General features: G+C 43.1%; 1 protein-coding gene across 10 annotated transcripts in view; it reads left to right on the top strand.

The window, feature by feature from the left end:
• The window catches only part of SIN3A (SIN3 transcription regulator family member A), a 290,548-nt gene that overhangs the window by 160,618 nt on the left and 108,997 nt on the right, over positions 1–20,933 (top strand). For all 10 annotated transcript variants that reach the window (XM_033920021.1, XM_033920025.1, XM_033920024.1 and 7 more), the window contains 4 exons: positions 3,202–3,320; positions 8,591–8,801; positions 16,938–17,054; positions 19,956–20,194. In XM_033920021.1, the coding sequence (XP_033775912.1) occupies positions 3,202–3,320; positions 8,591–8,801; positions 16,938–17,054; positions 19,956–20,194 (686 nt within the window). The remainder of the gene's footprint in view (positions 1–3,201; positions 3,321–8,590; positions 8,802–16,937; positions 17,055–19,955; positions 20,195–20,933) is intronic.

Here is a 20,933-nt window from a genome sequence, read left to right as displayed (position 1 = left end):
CACTGAAACAGATTCTTAGTGCAGTAGTAGTAGTGGCAGGACTCTCTTCTGTTTTCATGGTGTTTCGCAGTACTGAGGCTTATATGGATGCTGCGGGGACGGGGACGGGGCAGTGAAAGGGATGGCGGTGACGGTGATGGGGCGGTGAAGGGAACGGCAGTGACGAGTGCAGTGCAGTGCAGAGGATGGTGGGCCGGGGACAGTGCAGTGACGGGGACAGATTTTTTCCCCGTGTCATTCTCTAGTGTCTATCTCAACCTCAGTCCTTTTACACTAGCATTCTTCAATAGAAGTCTTTCAGGGTCAGTGGCTGTGCCCATTCTTACTCTGATTTGGCTGCACATCTCATATTCTTTTACAATCTCTCTGGAAGCTGAACGAATGGGATCTTGTATCTCTATTAGCTTCAGCTGCAGGGCAACTAAATGATCCCTCCCCTTTGGGCTACCTGCCCGGGAGTTTCCTGTCTTGCTCAGTTTGTTCCTGCAGCTTCACTGCATGGTTTCATCTCAGTTAATTCTGTTTATGATTTGTTTTCACTTCCTAGTCCTTTTTTGATTTTCTTTTTGTGAGTTTGCCCACATGCTGCGGATCAACTCTGGGAGAGTGATCCTTTGGCGGGAGTTCGCAGACATTTTAAATTTTGTCTGCTTCATGAGGGTGCTCTGTAAGCCTGAAACTGCAGTAAGTCCTCTGGACAGCCTGCAGATTGAATCGGGTCTCCAGGTTCGGGAGCCATCTTTCCCCTGGTTCATCCGCAAAGCGGTCTCGCCTGAGGTGAATTGTTGGGCGGCCATGTGGGCTTCCCTTCATACCTTTTCCAGGATTTACAGGCTTGATGTGGCGGCTAAGGGTGATACGGCCTTTGGTGCTTCTGTTCTTGCGGCGGGCTCATCGGGCCCTCCTGAGTTTTGGGGAGTCCTTTGATACGTCCCAACCGTTCAGCTTCCAGAGAGATTGTACAAGAATGAAAGATTAGGTTTCTTACCTCTGCTAATCTTCCTTCTTGTATATCTTCTCTGGAAGCTGAACGCCTGCCCATCTGTTTTTTTTTTTGTCCGATTCGCAGGTCGCCTCTTCAGTAACTGGTAAGCTGGATTTATGTCCTTGACTAGCCTCACTAAGAATATCATGTGTATTCCCCTTTGTTGGGTTTAAGGGTTGGTTGGGGGGTGCCCCTTCTGATCTTCAGGCTGTGCCCATGTTCCAGGAATTTCCTGGGGTTTGCAGTTTATGATGTTTGCATTATCTGTTTGATTCCAGTTGGCCATTTTTGGCTGTAGTTTTTAGTATTATATGATATTGAGCAGAATTGATTGGTAGCAGGAGTTCCCGCGCCCTCTCTTTTTTTCTGTTTCCTGTTGTCATAGGTCTATATGGATTTTCTACTAACTGAGCAAGACAGGAAGTTACCGGGCAGGTAGCCCAAAGGGGAGGGATCATCTTTTAGTTGCCCTGCAATTGAAGCTAATAGAGATACAAGATCCCATCCGTTCAGTTTCCAGAGAAGATATACAAGAAGGAAGATTAGCAGAGGTAAAAAACCTAATCTTTCATTCCATGAGAGCTGCTATACTCAAGTTACCCCTCTCCTAAAGTCACTTCATTGGCTTCCCATCTGTTTCTAAATACAATTCAAATTATTTTTACTGACATACAAATTAATTCACTTGCTCTATTCACTTATCTCCCCTTATGTCCCCCTGCAAACTTCGCTTAGCTGGTAAGTCCCTCCTATCTGTGCCCTTCTCCTCCTCTGCCAACTCCAGACTCTGTCCCTTCTATCTTGCTGCGCTATATGCCTGGAACAAACTGCCCGAATCCCTACAATGGGCTCCATCTCTGGCAGTGTTCAAGTCCAGGTTAAAAGCCCATCTCTTCGAGACTGCTTTCAACTCCAAACTTCTCTCACTTTGGGTTCTGCATCCCCAACTATATGTCATGTCTGTCCAAGTTAGATTGTAATCTCTTCCAAGCAGGGTCCTTCTATTGAATGTCAAAATGTACAGCGCTGCGTACACCTTTCAGTGCTATATAAGTGATAAATAGTAATAGTAGTAGATTCTTCCCTCATTCCTTAAAGAATGACATGGGGATGGTTTCCCGCGGTTAACAAATTCTGTCCCTGTGCCATTCTCTACCTAAAAGCATACAGAATCTGGACCCTTGTCATTCATCTAGGAGCATTCTTTTGAGCAGTCTACATAACTGGGAGTGTACAACAGCTTAGCAGACAATTTGAGCAGAATTCTACTCCTGCACAAATGGTTTCTTTCTCTCCCAGTAACTTAGAGCATTTTTCACTAATGGGGCAAACCAAAGATAGATCTTTTTACATCAGAAGCCAATGCAAAATGCAACCTCTATTGTTCAAAACTTCTTTCATCCAACAGCCTTTTCCAGGATTCTTTCCTTCAATCCCTCACTTCTGAGTGTTTTTTGGAAATTGGCAGCTTGATGTTTAGATGTAATTTTCTACTGCTATGCCTGAATTTATTAAGACTGAAATTTATTTGTGCTTTTAGTGAAGAATTCATTTACTGGACTACTGTATATACTCAAATATAAATCCTAGATTTTTAGGTCAAAAAAAGGCTCAAAAATTGGGGTCTCGGTTTATGTTGAAGTCCTCCCCCTCTCAGACCCATCACAGGCCTCTCCTCAGGAGTGGAAGAATAGCCTAGTGGTTAGAGCAGCTGCCTCCGCACCCTGAGATTGTGAGTTAAATGAGGTTGATGTGTATGGTTCCACCCCCCACACTGTCTCTGTCCCGGTATAAAATAAGTACCTTTCTAAAATATGTAAACCACGTTGATTGTAACTATACGCAGAAAAAGCAGTACATCAAGTCCCATCCCCTTTACCTTTACTCTGCCTTAAGCCCTGCTGGTCTAGTGGTGAGCCAAGGCAAGAGCAATTCTTCTGTGCTCCTGTCCTGTGCAGTCTCACTATTCAAAATGGCTGATACAAGTTCACACAGGAAACTTCATAGGACTATCGTCAGTTCAGCTTATATTTGAGTCAATCTTTTTTTTGAAAAGTTACATCAGTTTATATTTGGATGGGTTTATATTTGAGTATACAGTATGATAATTCAGAATATTTCAGCCTTAAGTGCTAGTTCCAGTACAGGGGAAAGGTGGTCCAATTGTATTCACATGCCCTTTCTTGAGTAACTCATCTTTTTTAATCCTTTGTAAGGTCCGCAAAGCACTTCGCAGTGCTGAAGCATATGAAAACTTCCTACGTTGTCTTGTTGTTTTTAATCAAGAAGTAATTTCCCGGGCTGAACTTGTGCAACTGGTTTCGCCATTTCTGGGGTAAGTGTTAAATTGACATGATTTGCTGGGTTGGAGGGAACTGTTTGTTATAACTGTATGCAAAATTTATAGAGATAGGGGAGTAAATCATTCCCTGTTTATTTAATTGCTGTAAACCGAATCGAGCCTTCTCAGAATGATGACTCGGTATACAAAGTTAAGCTTTAGTTTAATGACATAAAAAACATTTTCTATGGATAAATGTTTTATACATGAAAATAGCTGTTATAAAATTGTGCGATGATTCTCTGGACAGATAATGTAGCCATGGTATTGGTCTCTGGGTAGAGACGTATCCTCCAACAGCTCAGAAATATTTGAAAGTCTCTACTGGACATGTAGATGGTTATCCCAGGACAAGCAGGCAGAGTATTCTCACATGTGGGTGACGACATCCATGGAACCCTGCATGGACAATCCAAAGTGAACTGTCACTTTAAGAAACCAAAAGACTGCCCGTACCATACTGTGCACATGCGGGTGCCATTCCCTCTGCTTGGTAGCTCGCGGGACCATCAGTTTTATTATTTTCTACAAAGCTGTTTTTTTAGTTTTCTCTACACATATCTTTCTTAGGCATGTGTTGTATGTGTTTTTAATGTATGTTGTGTTACTGGCGTATGCTTTGTGCCTTCCTGACTTATTTTTTCTAATTTTTGTCACTGGGACATCTAATGTACTGCTTACCGTACTGGTGCCCTCTGTGCAACAATGAGCGCATTCTGTGCTGACTACCATACAGGCACCATCTCTACAACAACAAGAGCATTCTGTGTCACCTACTGCACAGGTGTTATCTTTCCATCAGTAGGTGCATTCTGTGTTGACAACCACACAGGCACAATCTCTCCAGCAGCAGGCACACTTGTCAATCATACATACCCCGTTGCTGCAGGACCACTTCAGTATGCTGCTGTGGAACAGGCTAGTTGGGCTACTGCAGATGCAGACTATGTCAGTTTCTGTCAATGTGCCCCTGATCAAAGTAAGCAGGATACAGCGGACCACAACTCTGACTCCAAGACATTCATCAAGTCTGCCTAACATAGGCGTTGATACTTGCCTGTCATTTGCATCCATTCCTGAATTGTTGAAGGTACGTTCTTCGAGCAAGTCTGCTTGTGAAAACGTCCGCTAGGGGGCTCCGTTGATGACGTCACCCGACAGCCCTTCAGCAATATCGTTTATAAAAATGTTAAAAAGAACAGGCCAATTTACTAAAAAATCCGGTGGCACTATCATATGATACTGTATTATTTGGTACAGCAATGAGATCTAAGAGCCAAATATCTTTTTTTTTTTTTTTTTTTAATCTTTATTCCTTTTTATTTCTCTCAACAAGTGTACAATATTATTACAATTAATTCACATAACTCACTTGACATTCTTACACAATATTATTATACATGTTTTAATTCCCCCCACCTACCTCCCATCCCTTCCCATTTCAATAAAATAATCTGTCCAAACATACACATACTTAGACATCCCTCTTCCTTAATACAATTAATCATACTTTAACCTATCCCTCCCCCCACCCTTTCTTCCTCAAACTCTTTTTTCATTTTATTATATACATTAATGCACAACAAATATATCTCATCATAGTACATCTATCCCCTAATATTTCATAACAACATATTTCCAATAATTTTACCCCCTTTCCTTTTCTATTCATACATATATACCATGTTTCTTATATCCATTAATCAGTTGAAATATACCGCTATTTAATTGGATTATCCTATCCCCCCACCCACCCCCATTTCTACAAATTATCCCCTAAGGAAAAAGAATAAACCTTAATCATTATAATATTCAATTAATGGCCTCCACACCTCCTGAAACCTTTTAAAATGCCCCCTCTGTACTGCAAGAAATCTTTCCATCTTATACATATGGCATACTGAGTTCCACCAAAAACTACAATTCAGTCTAGAACAGTCTTTCCAATTAGTCGTTATTTGCTGAATTCCCACATCAGTAAGAATCATCAGTAATTTATTGTTTGCTGCAGATATTTGGCATTTAGCCCTCATGCACATTCCAAAAACCACTGTGTCATAGGACAATGCCACATGACTCTCCATCATTAGGTTAACTTGATCCCAGATTGATATCCAAAATGCCTGAATACATGGACAATAAAATAAAAGATGGTCTAAAGTTCCAACTTCAATTTTACAATGCCAGCATCTATTAGACTTAGAGCAATCTAATTTTTGTAATCTAGTAGGGGTCCAGAATGCTCTATGCAACAAAAAGAACCATGTTTGCCTAATAGATGCCGACATCGTACCTTTAATTCTCCAAGACCAAATACGTGGCCATTGAGATGCATTAATCTGATACTTAATCTCAATGCTCCAAATATCTCTTAATCCATTTTTTGGTTTCTTATTCAAATAATTAGATATACAGTGGTGCCTCATACAACGAACTTAATTCGTTCCAGGAGCAAGTTTGTTATGCGAAAAGTTTGTTATGTGAAACGCGTTAAGCGCAGTGACTAACGACTGCCTGCAGTGCCTGCGCGGAAGGATGCAATACATCGGCAGCGATCGTGGAAGCTCGGGCAACTTCGTTGTGTGAAACGAAGTTCGTTGTATGAATCATGACATGAAGTTCGTTGTGTGCAGCGTTCGCTGTGCGAGGCGTTCTTTATGCGAGGCACCACTGTAATTTTATACCACTTTGCGGCCTGGTGTCCCAGAAAATCTGCCTGGAAACATAAGAATTCTAAGCTGTAATGATCATTTAAAGATTTCCATTCAGGGAACCCCACCTGAATAGCCTGCTTCAATTGCAAGCCAAATATCTTCTAAAAATAACAAACTTTTGCTTATTATGACACGGGTTGCCATACAACAAATTACTACAAATTGGAAAAACTGGGATAGGTTGAGCTATAATTTTTGGTGCAGTTCGTTGTGCCACGTCTTTTAAAATGGAATGAGTAATTGCCATACAGCGGGGGCATTTTAAGAAGTTTAAGAATGTTTGGGAGCCATTAACAAAATATTGTACAGAATGAATATTGTTTTTTTTCCCCTTTATTTATACACATCCAGGGTGGGGGGGAGGGGGAAGGGAGGAGGGATATATTATGTTTCTTGTCTGAAATTCAATTCATGGTGCAAGGTGGGGAAATATTTGATATATATTAGTTCTTGATGGAATATTAAGTGTTCTTAAAGTGTAAAGTGATTATATCTTAAGTTGCACTTATTGAAAGTTGTAAAAATGAATAAGGAATATAAAAAAAAGAACAGAACCTTGAGGCACCCGACTGGTAACATCCCTTTCCTCAGAGCGATCTCCATTGATCACTACCCTCTGTCATCTTCCATTCAACCAGTTCTTGACCCAGCCCATCACTTTGGGATCCATATTGAGGGCACTCAGTTTATTTATTAGAGGTCTGTGTGGAATACTGTCAATGGCTTTGCTAAAATCTAAATACACCACATCTAGTGCACATCCTCTATCCAGTTCTCTGGTCACCCAGTCAAAGAAATTGATCAGACCTATCTCTAGTGAATCCATGTTGCCTAAGTTCCTGTAATCCACAGGATTCCAGAAACTTGACCATTCTCTTTTTTAAAAGTGTTTCCATTAATTTGCTTACCACAGAAGTCAGACTTACCGGCCTGTAATTCCCTACTTCTTCCTTACTTCCACTTTTGTGGAGAGGGACCACATCCGTCCTTCTCAAGTCCTCCGGTACCACTCCCAACTCTAGAGACTTATTTATAAGACATATATACCACACTATCACAAAAGTCTAGGCAGTAAGCAAAATGTTTCGCACTGTTACTATTGACTCACTTTTGGTTGTATGTTACCTTTTGCAATTGCTAATAATTATAATTGAAAAAAACAAAACAAAACATGACACACAAGTTACATTCAATAAACATTACATGCCGTATATACTCAAATATAAACTGTGATTTTGGGGCAAAAAAAAGGCCCAAAAATGCGGGTCTCAGTTTATATTAGGGTCAGCACTGACCCTCCCCCCCCTCCTGAACCTGTTTGCAGGCCTCTGCCAGGCCTGCCATTAGACCTGGTGACATAGCTGTGGCTGGGACAGGAAGGATCCCTCTCACCTCTTGTCTCAGCCCGATTCAAATTATTTTTATCTCCCTCCCGCATCCCCCATATACCTTAAGTATCCCTAGTGGTCCAGCAGTGAATCGCAGCAGGAACAACCTTCCTTCACTCCTGCCTGTGCAGAACTGCTCCTGTTCCAGCCACCGCTGGACCATTGGATCTCACAGCAGGCCTGGTGGAGGCTTGCAAGGTATCGGGAAGGAGGGTGGAAAGGGTACAGAACCTGGCAGGGAGGGGAGCTGGGTGCAGAGACTGGAAGGGGTGGGAGGGGGTTGGATGCTGAGCAATGAAGTAGAGGGAACAGGGTGCAGAGCCTGGTAAGGCACTGCACTTGAATATTAAACCCACCCCAGTTTATATTTGAGTCAACATTTTTTGGGGGGGAAAAGCTTACCTCAGTTTATATTTGGATCGGTTTATATTCAAATATATATGATATTATAAATAGAAAAAAAAATAGCAAAAATATACATCAATCCCCAATTGGATCCATTATCACTTACAAATTCAGCCTCTTGTCTCAAAACAACTGTTGATAATAGTAGAAAAAACAGCTAATGAGGACTCTCGTAAGGCCTTAATCACAGATGGATGGCAAACATCCGAATCACATTTTGAGTCATTCAGTTGTGCTACAACCTTCACTAAATGCGAAACTGTCACCCTCAGGAGAGCTCCACAAAGCATCACAAGATAAAAGGCATTCATTCTCTGAGGGCATCTTCACCAAATATAAAGTTCTGATTATAGTCTCCACCTTGTTGATGAAACCACATGCAAAATCAGTGACTGTAGTCTATATTGTTTGAGGGCATCACCAAATTGGTGACCACCTGAAAAAACTTTTAGAACCCAAGGGTGCCTGCTCAATCCTGGTATCATAGTAAGCATATTTAGCAGTTTGTACAGCTTCTTAATAAGATTAAAAACTGTAATAACATTCTTGCATGTCTTAAGAGGGAAATTTACACCAGTCTTTTCTTCCTTCTTAAATTTTTCTTTAACAAATGTAAGTCACTAGTAAACCAAGGCTTTCTGGGACCTCCACCACCTGTTTCACCCATTTAGAGGCCAGCAGATCCAGTGAGACCTTCACCTTACTTCTCCTTGGGGTTATTTTCTGGTTTTTATATGTTGAATTACTTTTCCCACAGGAAGTTCCCAGAATTGTTCACGTGGTTTAAAAATTTCCTGGGGTATAAGGAATCAACTCATATAGAGCCATTCCCCAAGGAGCGAGCTACTGAAGGTATTGCTATGGAGATAGATTATGCTTCGTGTAAGAGACTGGGTTCCAGTTACAGAGCACTTCCCAAGAGCTACCAACAACCCAAATGTACAGGGAGGACACCGCTCTGCAAGGAGGTAAGAGGCAATTGAGTGGGAGAGTTCCTTTGTTTTTGTGGTGTTCTGAAGTAGGAGGAAGCTAGCTAAAGGAAGGCCATCAAGTTAGCCATCAAGTTGAAGAACATCTTAAGGCATCTCATGCAATGAATTTATGAAGAATTAGAGTAGGGGTTGGCAAGCTGCCAAAAATCCTGTAGTATTTTAAGAGCCATTGGTCTGCCAAGTAATCAACTCATAGAATTATATCTATTAAGTGGATGAAGTGGGCCTTAAAAGTCCTGATATGATATTCCTTGTTTCTATGCCTGCACTGCTACTTTTGTCTGGCATGCTGCTCTAGCTGCCCTATAGTTCTGGCACCATAAGAATTTTCAAAATTTGTAGACTGACTGTGTTGATCTCCATCATTAAAAGTGTGCCACATAGCACTAGATGATGCTACACACTAACTTAGAGCTTGGCAGCCTGCTTCAAAAATTGTCGATTAAAATGATTGACTTCCCCTGTATATCGAATATGATTTGAGAACAAATTCTTATTTAACGGAAGCTCACATGGGCTAATGACAATAAGGCAAACTAGGCTTTGCTTAGAGATTAGTTCAGCTTTAGCACTCAATGTTGTGGATCCCCAGTGGTGGAGGAGTGTGTAGCGCAGTGGTTGCATCTACAGCCTCAGCACCCTGGGGTTGTGGGTTCAAAACCTGCGCTGCTCCTTGTGACCCTGGGCAAGTCACTTAATCCTCCATAGCCCCAGGTACGTTAGATAGATTGTGAGCCCACCGGGACAGAGAGGGAAAATGCTTGAGTACCTGATTGTAAAAAACCGCTTAGATAACCTTGATAGGCGGTATATAAAATCCTAATAAAACTTGAAACTTGAAAACCTTTAGATTGTCGCTATTGCTCTCCCTTTGCCACTGCTGCTGGTTGCTCACTGCTGCGGAAAGTAGAGGAAGGGAAGGGCCAGGCGGGTGCAGCGATTGCATGCCGCCGGTCCAGAAGCCTTACTCCCAACATCAGAATTGACGTTGGGAGTAAAGCTTCTGGGCCGGCGTGCAATCACTGCACCCGCCTGGCCCTTCATAGCAAGTAGAAACATCTTCTGTTCCGGGTGCCGCGCTGAGCCAGGAGCCCCCTCCCCCCCACCCACTGCTGCTTCGTCGTTGGGTGTAAGGCTTCTGGGCCAGCGGCGTGCAAGAAAAGGTTTGTTTGGCCTAATATTGGATCTCGAGGGAGTTGTGCTTCACTTTGAGTACCCTATCTTTGTTTGTTGACTTTACAATCAATATCTATACAGCTCTGCAAATTCCTCAGTTTCTGGATCTCTGAGGCTTACTTCCACAAAATGATCAGGTTGTTGTGGTTCTGTGTGTTTAATCAGCATTTTCAATGCAGAGCTCTTCCTTTTGAGCTACCTTCATGGTCATGGTGGTAGTGATGGCAGCCTTCTGTGCAAGGAGGATATTAGCGTGAACTCTCTAGGATGGTGAATTACCTAAATGTCATTTGGTCTCTTCTTAGCTCTTAGAGCAGTGTTTTTCAACCTTTTTTGGGCAAAGGCACACTTGTTTCATGAAAAAAATCACGAGGCACACCACCATTAGAAAATGTTAAAAAATTTAACTCTCTGCCTATATTGACTATATATAAAGTAATTCTCTTGAATAGGAATCAAATAAACACAAAGAAAGTATTTTATAATTACTTTATTATGAAATATTAAGTAATCAGAATAGTGAAAAATTATAAAATACTTTATTCAGTGCGAAACCTGTTTGGCTGAACACAAAGCTGATATTCTGGCTGGAATCGAAGAAAGACACACACGTAGCTCTTCGTCAACAGCTCTCAGTCTCTCTCTGTATTAGGTTTTTATAGCATACAAAAATAGACATATATACCCTCCATCCTTTTTATTAAACCACAATAGCAGTTTTTAGCGCAGGGAGCTGCGCTGAATGCCCAGCACTGCTCTTGACGCTCATAGGCTCCCTGCGCTAAAAACCACTATTGCGGTTTAGTAAAAGGTGACCATATTGTAAAATATAGACAGCAGATATAAATTCAGAACTGTGCATAGTAAGTGAAGGGAAGTTTTCATCTCTGGGAATTTACCCAGTTAACTATTAAGTTATTTGGGCAAATTCCTTTGAAAACTGTGGTAATACTGCCTCCACTTTGCTAAATTTAAAATAAAATCATTTTTCCTACCTTGTCTGGTGATTTCTGGTTGCACTTTCTTCTTCTGACTGTGCATCCAATCTTTCTTCCCTTCTATCAGCCTGTATGCTTTCTCTCCTCCACACCTCATTCCCTCCCCCAACTTTTTCTTCCTCTCTCCCTGACCTTTCTTTCTTTTTCTCTTCTTTCCTTCTGTTTCCCTGCCTGCCCCCTTTCTTTCTTTCTCCCTGCCGTTCCCCAAGCCACTGCCACTGCCGCTGCCGCTGCCATCGGGGAACAGGACCCACCAATGAATAACAGGCCCCAAAGCCGACGCCGACGCATGCTCTCCCTGACGTCAATTCTGCAATAGGAGAGGAAGTTCCGCCCAGCCAGGCAGCGATTGGCTGGCCCGAACTTCCTCTCCGACTGCAGAATTGACGTCAGGGAGAGCATGCGTCGGCGTCGGCTTTGGGGCCTGTTATCCATTGGTGGGTCCTGTTCCCCGATGGCAGCGGCGCCAGTAGCTCGCAAAGGCAAAGTGAGTCGATCACCCAGGACAAAGTGAGTCCTGGGTGATCGACTCACTTTGCCTTGGCGAGCTACTGGCGCCCCTGCCTCGGGCCCCCTGTCAGCTCCGGGCCCGGCGGCCCTGCGGCACACCAGGCAACATCTCGCGGCACACTAGTGTGCCGCGGAACAGCGGTTGAAAAACACTGTCTTAGAGTATCTGGTGCATCGATATGGGGCATGTAGGGACCTGATCATCCTGCCATAGTTCGGATCCTTACAGATATTTAGGAGGTGCCAGAGGGTCTCTTGAAATGTGCTCGCACCATCTCTTGGCTTTATCCCATGGCGGATGCTTTTAACAACCGGTTCGTTTCCCTGAAGGTAGATTTCTTGGTGGCTCAGGTCACCAAACATTTCTCTCCCCAGTGATGGGGGAGGAGGTCCTAAAGGATGTCCAGGACCAGGGTGTGGATTTCATCCTTAAGCGCCTGTTTGACTCTGCAGCCGCCTCTTCCTTCATGGCCAGGGCATGCCATTCCAAGCTCTGCTATGATCTTGACATTGTTCTCCAGGAACTGGATTTCCTGGTCTCAATGTAGACTATATGGCTGATGCCCTGTATGACAACTCTAAGCTGTCAGCCTATTCCATCTCTGCTTGCAGGATGCTGTGGACCCATCAGTAGTCCGGTGATTTGTCCTCTAAGGCGACCTTGAGCCCTTGAAGGGTCAACTTTTGGTTGGCCAGAGGTTGGATGACTTTATGGCTAGTGTGCAGGATAGCAGACTTAAGTCCTTGCCTGCCAATAGGTACTGCCCCATGGGTTCAGGGCACTCTAATTTTCATCCCTTCAGGACCTCCAGCTGGCCAGCAGCCCTCTTCATCTTCCAGACTGTGGTTCGGTGGTCCTCAGTGCCAGCCGCTCAAGGGGAGTTGTCCGGCAGGGCCTGCAAAGAAACAATTCTGACACCAGGCTGGTACCTCTCATTCTGCACATAGGGGGGTGGTTGTTAGCTTTTCTGGCCGAGTGGCAGGCCATTACCGCCGAATGTTGGGTCTTGGAGGTCCTCCGGGACGGCTACAAACTAGAGTTTCTCTGTCCTCTGACTGAGTATTTCCTGGATTTCTCGGCGGGCTGCCCCGAGAAGACAGGTTAGGTACAGGCAATAGTCCTCAGATTACTGGATATTGCAGGTAAAGAGCCCGTCCCAGAGCAAGACGCAGGCCCTGGGAGATACTTGATATACTTCATTGTTAAAAAGAGAAGCTCCAAAAATTGGAGACCGATTTTGGTCCTCAAACGGTCAATGTGCCTTGCTTCCACATGGAGACATTGCACTCGGTGATCGCCTCAGTGGCTCTGGGAGAGTTTCTGGCCTCCATGGATCTGATGGAGGTATATCTCCATATTCCCATTTTTCCGGACCACTGGAAGTATCTGAGGTTCCATATCCTGGAGCAGCATTTCCAGTTTGTGGCGCTACCCTTTGGATTTGGTTACGGCACCCTGGGCCTTCACCAAAGTGATGGTGGTGGTGGCTGCCCATCTTCGTATTCTGGGTATCTTGGTTCACCCATATCTGGATGACTTGTTGATCAAACCCCCCTCAGAGTCCGAGGGGCATCAGGTGGTGCATCAGGTTGTGCAGTTGCTGCAGTGCCTGTGTTGGGTGATCCACTTCAGAAAGAGTCACTTCGAGCTGACTCAGGATTTGAAGTACCTGGAAATTCGATTTCACAGTGGCTAGAACAAAATGTTCCTACCTGTGTCCTAACAAAACACCAAAAGTCCAACAGGACCAGAACCCAGGCGTTCAAGAACAAACAAAGCAGAGTGGGAACGGACAATGAACATTCCAAGAACAAAAAAATTGTAAAAACAATCTTAATTATTCCAAAACAAAAGGACGAACATCAACTGTAGACTTGACACAGTCCTGTGTTTCAGCGATGGTCACTAGTATAAAAACATAATAAAAACATCAAGTTACAAAGTGTAACAGCAAATAAATAATGAACTGTAACCACATAAATTCAACAAAAAGAAAAGATACCGGTGGACCAAAACAAAAAAATGAAAATAGAAGCTGTTACTGACTTTCTCTATTATATCTGTGTCTGGATTTGGTTGCCGTTTAATTGGTCTCATTGTCAGATTATGTCATTTGAAATTTGTTCTGTATTTTTTTAATTTTTTTTTTATTTAGCCTCATAACTACAAAGGATTTGTTCACCATAATACTACATCTCAGGTTGGTTGTACCTTCTTTGTTAAAACCCTGTTGATTTTTACTTTGTTGTACCATCTTTGCTAAAATCTTGATAATTTTTACTTGGTTTATGTATATATGTTTGTGTGTGTATGTATGTATACAGAACAAATTTCAAATGACATACCGTATTTTCTCGCATATAACGCGCGTGTTATACGTGGTTTTTACGTACCGTGCATACCCTTGCGCGTTATACGCGTGAGCGCGTTGTACAAATTTTTTTTTACATAGTTCCCCCCTGACATCCGATTCACCCCCCCCCCCCCCCGCAGGACCGCTCACACCCCCACCCCGAAGGACCGTTCGCACGCACCCGCACCCCCCACCCCGAAGGACCGCTCGCATGCACTCCCACCTGCATCCCCACCCTGAAGGACCGCTCGCACCCCCACAGCCTCCCGACCCCCCCCCCCCCCCATCATGTAGAAGCTCCTACCGGTGTCCTGCTGCTTCCTCTTGGCGGTCCCGACACCCGACACGATCAGGGCAAGAGGGAGCTCAAGCCCTCTTGCCCCAGCCAACCGCGGCACCCCCGACACGATTGGGGCAAGAGGGAGCTCAAGCCCTCTTGCCCCCCCGACTCCCCGACACGATCGGGGCAAAAGGGAGCCCAAGCCCTCTTGCCCCGCCGACTCCCCAACTCCCCGACAATATCGGGCCAGGAGGGAGCCCAAGTCCTCGTCCATGTGCCCAAGGCCCCGCCCCCAGGAGGGACCTAAGGCTCCCGGGCCTATTCTGATTGGCCCTGGCGCCTTAGGCCCCACCAGTAGGCGGAGCTTTGGGACGAATGGGCCAATCCGGCCTCATTCCGTCGTTGGCTGCCTGCCGGACAGGCAGGTTTGGCTCCCGTCTGTCCGGCTAACTACACAAAGGTACGGGGAAGGAGGGTGGGGGTGTCGTGGGGGTCGGCCAAGGGGGTCGCGGGTCGGCTGGGGGGGGCGGTCGGAGGTTCTTGGGGGGGGGGGCGGTCGTTGGGGGGGGGGGGGTTTGCGTCGAGGGCAGGAGGGCCTGGGATCCCTCCTGCCCGTAATGTGGGGTGGGGGTAGGGGGTCGCTGTGGCCAGGAGGGTTTGGGCTCCCTCCTGGCCCGAACAACTAGCCAGGGGGGGGGGGTCGCCAGGGCCAGGAGGACTTGGGCTCCCTTCTGGCCCGATATTGTCGGGGAGTTGGGGAGTCGGGGGGGGCAAGAGGGCTTGAGCTCCATCTTGCCCTGATCGTGTCGGGGAGTCGGGACCGCCAAGAGGAAGCAGCAGGACACCGGTAGGAGCTTCTACATGATGGGGGGGTCGGGAGGCTGTGGGGATGCGAGCGGTCCTTCAGGGTGGGGGTGCGGGTGGGAGTGCGTGCGAGCGGTCCTTCGGGGTGGGGGTTCGGGTGCGTGTGAGCGGTCCTTCGGGGTGGGGGTGCGAGCGGTCCTTCGGGGTGGGGGGGGGGTGAATCGGACGTCGGGGGGGCATCAGGCTTTCAGGGCATCAGGACTTCAAGGGGGAGAGGAGAGTCGGGGCGGGCAAAAGGAGAGTCGGGGTGGCCAGAGGAGAGTCGGGGCGGGCGAAAGGAGAGTCGGGCAGCATGCGCAGTATACGGGTGTGCGCAGTATATAAAAATTTCTGTACATAAATTTGTGTTTTTCGTGCGCTATACCCGTGTGCGCGTTTTACACGGGTGCGTGTTATCTATGTGAAAATACGGTAATCTGACAATAAGACCAATTAAACGGCAAACAAACCCAGACACAGATATAATAGAGAAAGTCAGTAACAGCCAAATAGCAGCCAACAGACCCAAACACAAATACAGTAAGCAATGTCAGTGAAACTGAATGGCAGCAAACAAATCCAGACACAAATTCAGTAAACAACGTGATTTAAACTTCTAATAATACAGCTGAATAGCATAAAGCAGATACAAATGCAAAAACACTAAAATATGAAGGAACAAATCCACCTAAATCAAATACTAAACTAAAACTGAAAAGGAGAAGTAACCTCCATCAGGAGAAGTTAAGACAGGTTATTAGGAACACCAAGTGGGGCAGCATATCCCCTACCTGTTTCCGAAGAATAATAAGTAACATTATTAAAAAGAAAAACATGACTAGTCTAGCTGAATTCAGGAATGTCCCATTTCATTTCTCCTCTTAACTTGGGGCTTAGCTCTTATCATTTTCCTTTTCCAGTTGTGAATATTGACAGTTGGAAGAGTTCAAAGAAAACATACTTTTGTGAAGAATGATTTACAATACATTTACAAGGATGACGTAAATAAAACGTCGCCCCCATATCTAACACTCCAGGCTTTAACAGTAGGAATTCTCTCCACCTCTGGGTGTCCCTGGCCAAATCTGGATACATTTGTATTCTCAAACCTGAAAATTCTCATAAGCCAATTTTTATGTGGTGCCAAAGCCATAGTAAAGTTGCAGGTGTCACCAACTCTCTATCAGAAAGCTCCAACAGTGCTAAATAGTTAATATCTTCAATACTGTGTAATTTAAATATGCTGTGAACTAATATCTGTCTACCTGAGGCTTTGCACACAGTGCACAAAACTTGTTTTTACATTGGGTATTCTGAAAATTGTGACTCTAGGAAAAGGTGACTAAAGTAGCAAATCTAAAATATTGAGAGTGACTGATTATTCATTTCATGGGTCCATAAGAAGTCTGTAAAAGCATACTTGTTTGAATTTCTATAACTTTTATTTTTTTCACCCATAAGGATGGGGTTTGACTAATGTATGTCAAGTTTTTCTCTAATAGGAATTCTCTCTTCTTTTTTTTTTTTTTTTTCTGGAGATTGCCACCTTTTCCCAGAGAGGGTTGTAAGTGTATAGTACTTTATTGTAGTTGGCCCCTATGTTTTGTAAGAAAAACATGCAGTTGAAATGAGAAGTAGAAGCTAAGAAGTTAGTAATGAAAATTAGACTGACTGAAAGTTTACTTTTAGTATTTAATTACTAGCTGAGATTTTAGTTAAGTATTCTAATTTGTAGATTTTTGTTTAATACTGTAATATTTCTGAAAATAGGGTTAGAAGAGATTTGTAATAAATCCTCTGACATTCAGCAGTTGATGGGATTTTTCTGGGAATCATTCTCATATGACCCAGAATCCTCTCTTGAAAAAGAGGAAGGAGAAAACCAAAGGGATCGGAAACAATAATTCTAATGACCTGGACTTCTGCCAAATATCTTTTTCTCCTCCCAAAGGTTTTGAACGACACTTGGGTTTCCTTCCCTTCATGGTCAGAGGATTCTACTTTTGTTAGTTCTAAGAAGACCCAGTATGAAGAGCATATCTACAGATGTGAGGATGAGAGGTTTGAGGTAAGAATCTGTTCATACTGACTTTTCAGACGTGCAGCGTCTGTTCTAGATTAGGCTTCCATCTGAGTTTTATTTGGAATGCAGTTAATTAAGATTTCAGAAGCGGTTCAAAACATGGAGGTTTGCTTGGGCTTTTCTAGGATTTTATTAGTGATTCCTGGAATTAATTGCATTTATGATGACTGTCTACTTAAGAGCTGTTTTCATTGCTTTATGCACCATTTTACTTTTATTATTGTAAACCGCTTAGAGCAGGGGTGTCCAATGTCGGTCCTCGAGGGCCGCAGTCCAGTCGGATTTTCAGGATTTCCCCAATGAATATACATGAGGTCTATTTGCATGCACTGCTTTCATTGTATGCTAATAGATCTCATGCATATTCATTGGGGAAATCCTGAAAACCCGACTGGATTGTGGCCCTCGAGGACCGACATTGGACGCCCCTGGCTTAGAGGTTTTGTTAGATGGTATATCAAGTGCATTAAAACTTACAAAAAATTAAAACTGGTTTGGAAATGAGGGTAGATATTAGTAGAAAAAAAAGTACTGTATATAGTTTGTTTTTTCCCCCCATTTTTGACATTGTTTTCTGACTACTGTGATTTGGTTCCTTAGGTTTGGATTTTAAATGAAATTATGGTGTATGTGTCAGTGTATTTACATTGCAAGTTTGGAATCTGTGTAAAAAGATTAGGAGGCAAATATTCAAAAAAAAGTTGAGTTCCTAATTGCAAAATAAAGGTCACTAACATTTTTTTCTAAACAAATACCTTAAGTAAAGGTACCTAAAGTCAGGCCTGCTATTGGCTCACTTGTGCTAGTGGACCTAGGTTAGGAACTCAGTAATGAGTACTTAACTAAATTACTTATCTCCAGACCATTCCCAAGAGGCCTTACATTAAAGATCCCCTTTACTCCTTTTGTATTTTGCCTTCCCTTTCTTTTACTTTAAGCAGTGTATCCTCCCCATCTGCCCATATGTATCATGTTATGTCTGTACTGTAATTGTGAATTTGTTCCCTCTATTTTATATTTTTAATACTTTCTGTAAATTGGAAACCACTTTGTTTATAAAAGCGGTAAATCAAGTCCTAAATAAACTTGAAACTTGATATGCCCTCCTACCATCAGATGGAAAGAAAGTGAACTACTGAGTGACACTACCTTATAAGGGAAAGGAGATAAGTGATATATCAAGACCTTTCTGTGGTTACAATCAAAGCAGTTTACATGTTATATACAGGTACATATTTTGTACCTGGGGCAATGGTGGATTAAGAGATTTGGCCAGTGTCACAAGGAGCTGCACTGGGAATTGAACCCAGCTCCCCAGGTTACTAGGCCACTGACTAACCATTAGGCTATTTCTAGTACCGATAGGTGTGTCATTCTGGACAGTAGGATATTCTCCCCATTAGTGCTGCCTGATTCGCAGATTCACATCAGTGAATCTATTTAAATTGATTCAATTTCTAAAAAAATTGGATTCACCGCGTACACTATAAACACATTTACACCATACTCAGGAATTAAACTAATTCCGTATTTGTGATGTACTGCAGTTTGTTCAGATATATATTTTTTTGCTTTCTGCTGTTAAACTTGAATTGTATTGCTGTTTTTCATTACTCTGTATAAAGCAAACTTATCTTTTATAATGGATTTTTTGCCATAGGCAAATCCAGATTGACATCTGCAAATTAGGAGCATACCTTAAGGTTCAGTGTTTAGGGGGAGTCCTGATATAAGTGTTTAAGACTCAGGAGGTTAGGACTAGCAGTCATCTGGATTTTTTTTAGGATTCTGGCTTTTTTTTCCAGGATTTATATTCGTTATCCATCCTTTTAGCTTCCAGCATGTTTGTATATTTTTGTGAATTTAAAATTTTTTTATCTGCAGAGCTCCAATCCTCCCTCCTTTGGTAAGTGAGCCTGCCCTACCCTGGCTTTTTCCAGTGTAGTATTGGAGACCATGGGCAGGATCTAGCCAGTGGGAAGGCTATGGAGGCAGAGCACTAGAAGGCTGTTCTAGTCATAGAAAAGAAGGTGGTGAGCTCTATGCTATAGAAGTTATGTTTCTGTATTCTATGGAACATGTAACAAATGAAACCACCCCACCACTGCGGAAACTGAAGTGTGGGAAGGTGCTTCCATCTCCAAATTGCAAAGAAATGTGGAACATCTTATAATGTTGTTCTAAACAATAACAGGAAAAGTTCAAAGAACTATCCTTCCCCTTGCTAAAAGGCATTTCCCACACAAGAAAGCTAGGGACCTCCCTCCATTTCAAAATCACTGAGCTCTGGAACAACCTTACCTCCCCTCTTCGGAACTTGAGCTCTCTCCAAGTTTTCCGCAAACATCTGAAAACCTGACTTTTCTCAAAAAATGTAAACCTCTCTCCAACTTAGGAATCAAGAAAACTCTTATATCTGGCATCCCAAGTCCTCTAATATTCTTCACACTTATACCTCTAACCCTCTGTTGTAGTTCTTTTCTTATTCCATCTACTGTAAACCGCGCCGAGCTCTACGAACGTTGAGATGATGCGGTATACAAACCTAAGGATTAGATTAGATTAGAGACAAGTTAATTTAATCATGTATTTTTAATGATTAAAATGGACAGACTGGATGGACCATTCAGGTCTTTATCTGTCATCATTTATTATGTTACTACTACCTAATGGAAAAAGCTGTTCCAACATCTGGAGCAAAGAAACGTTGATTCACAATAACATAGAACTTCACTTTGAGAGGTATGTTTTCTTTAGGAACTTGTAGCTGGTGTGTGTTCAGAAATTAATAACTGAATCAAACTTGGTATAGTTGTTATATAGTAATGATAGAGAGCAGACAGCCTGGTTAGGAAGGTCAAATCTAACACTATATTTTTTTCTCAGTTGGATGTTGTCTTGGAGACAAATCTTGCTACGATCAGAGTTCTGGAGACAATTCAGAAGAAACTCTCCCGCTTATCTGCAGAGGAACAAGCCAAGTTCCGATTGGATAATACTCTGGGTGGCACGTCGGAGGTAATCCACCGTAAGGCCTTGCAAAGGATATATGCTGACAAAGCTGCTGACATCATTGATGGGCTGAAGAAAAACCCATCTGTTGCTGTTCCCATCGTGCTAAAAAGGTATTCCTAAGAGATATTCTCTATTACCTATCTGCACTTGTTGGATGAGAGAACATGTATTTTAGCAGATGTGTTAGAGGAATCCTCAGGCAGCAGGATGAGAATTCATAGTTTTGAATTGAGGTTCTGAAAGCTAGTTCATCATGACCTTTTTTTCCCTCCCTTTAGGGGCAATAGATGAAAGCAAGATGGGAGCAAAGGGTACCTTGCTTTCCAAGCCAGAACCAATTTACTCCTTTGATATGGGTACCAGAGGAGTTAGATTTCTGAATGCTAAATATTAATTTTTCTTTTATGTAATACAACGCACAAATAATATGTGCAGTGAACAGCTATGACAGGCTACAATGTACATTGTACCTCAGTTCTTCGTTTTCCATGGAGCAAAGAAGTCTGTTTTGACTGAACTCTGTTCAGCCAGCATTGCCTTCCTGCTTTGTGGGGTTTTTTTTTCTCATTTTCAAATTTAATCTACCTATTCTTTTGGGTTTTTTTTTCATTTGTTTGTATAGTCAAAAAACCCAAACAAACCAAAAAGAAATTTTTTTTTTTTTCCTTAACCTCAGGCTTCGGCCTTGAGGTTCCTACCCTAGCAGGGCTTAGGTCAACCATTGCATTTAATCTTGCTGACGAAATTTTTTCCATTAGAAACCTAATACGGGGTTTAAAAAGTGCTTCAGATGCCAGAGGCCAATTTCCATAACCGATCCACATGATTGGTGTTTTCAGTATTTTGGCC

The sequence above is a fragment of the Geotrypetes seraphini genome, chromosome 14, assembly GCF_902459505.1.
Source record: "Geotrypetes seraphini chromosome 14, aGeoSer1.1, whole genome shotgun sequence".
NCBI lineage: Eukaryota > Metazoa > Chordata > Amphibia > Gymnophiona > Dermophiidae > Geotrypetes > Geotrypetes seraphini.
This window is presented reverse-complemented; position numbering and strand designations above follow the sequence as displayed.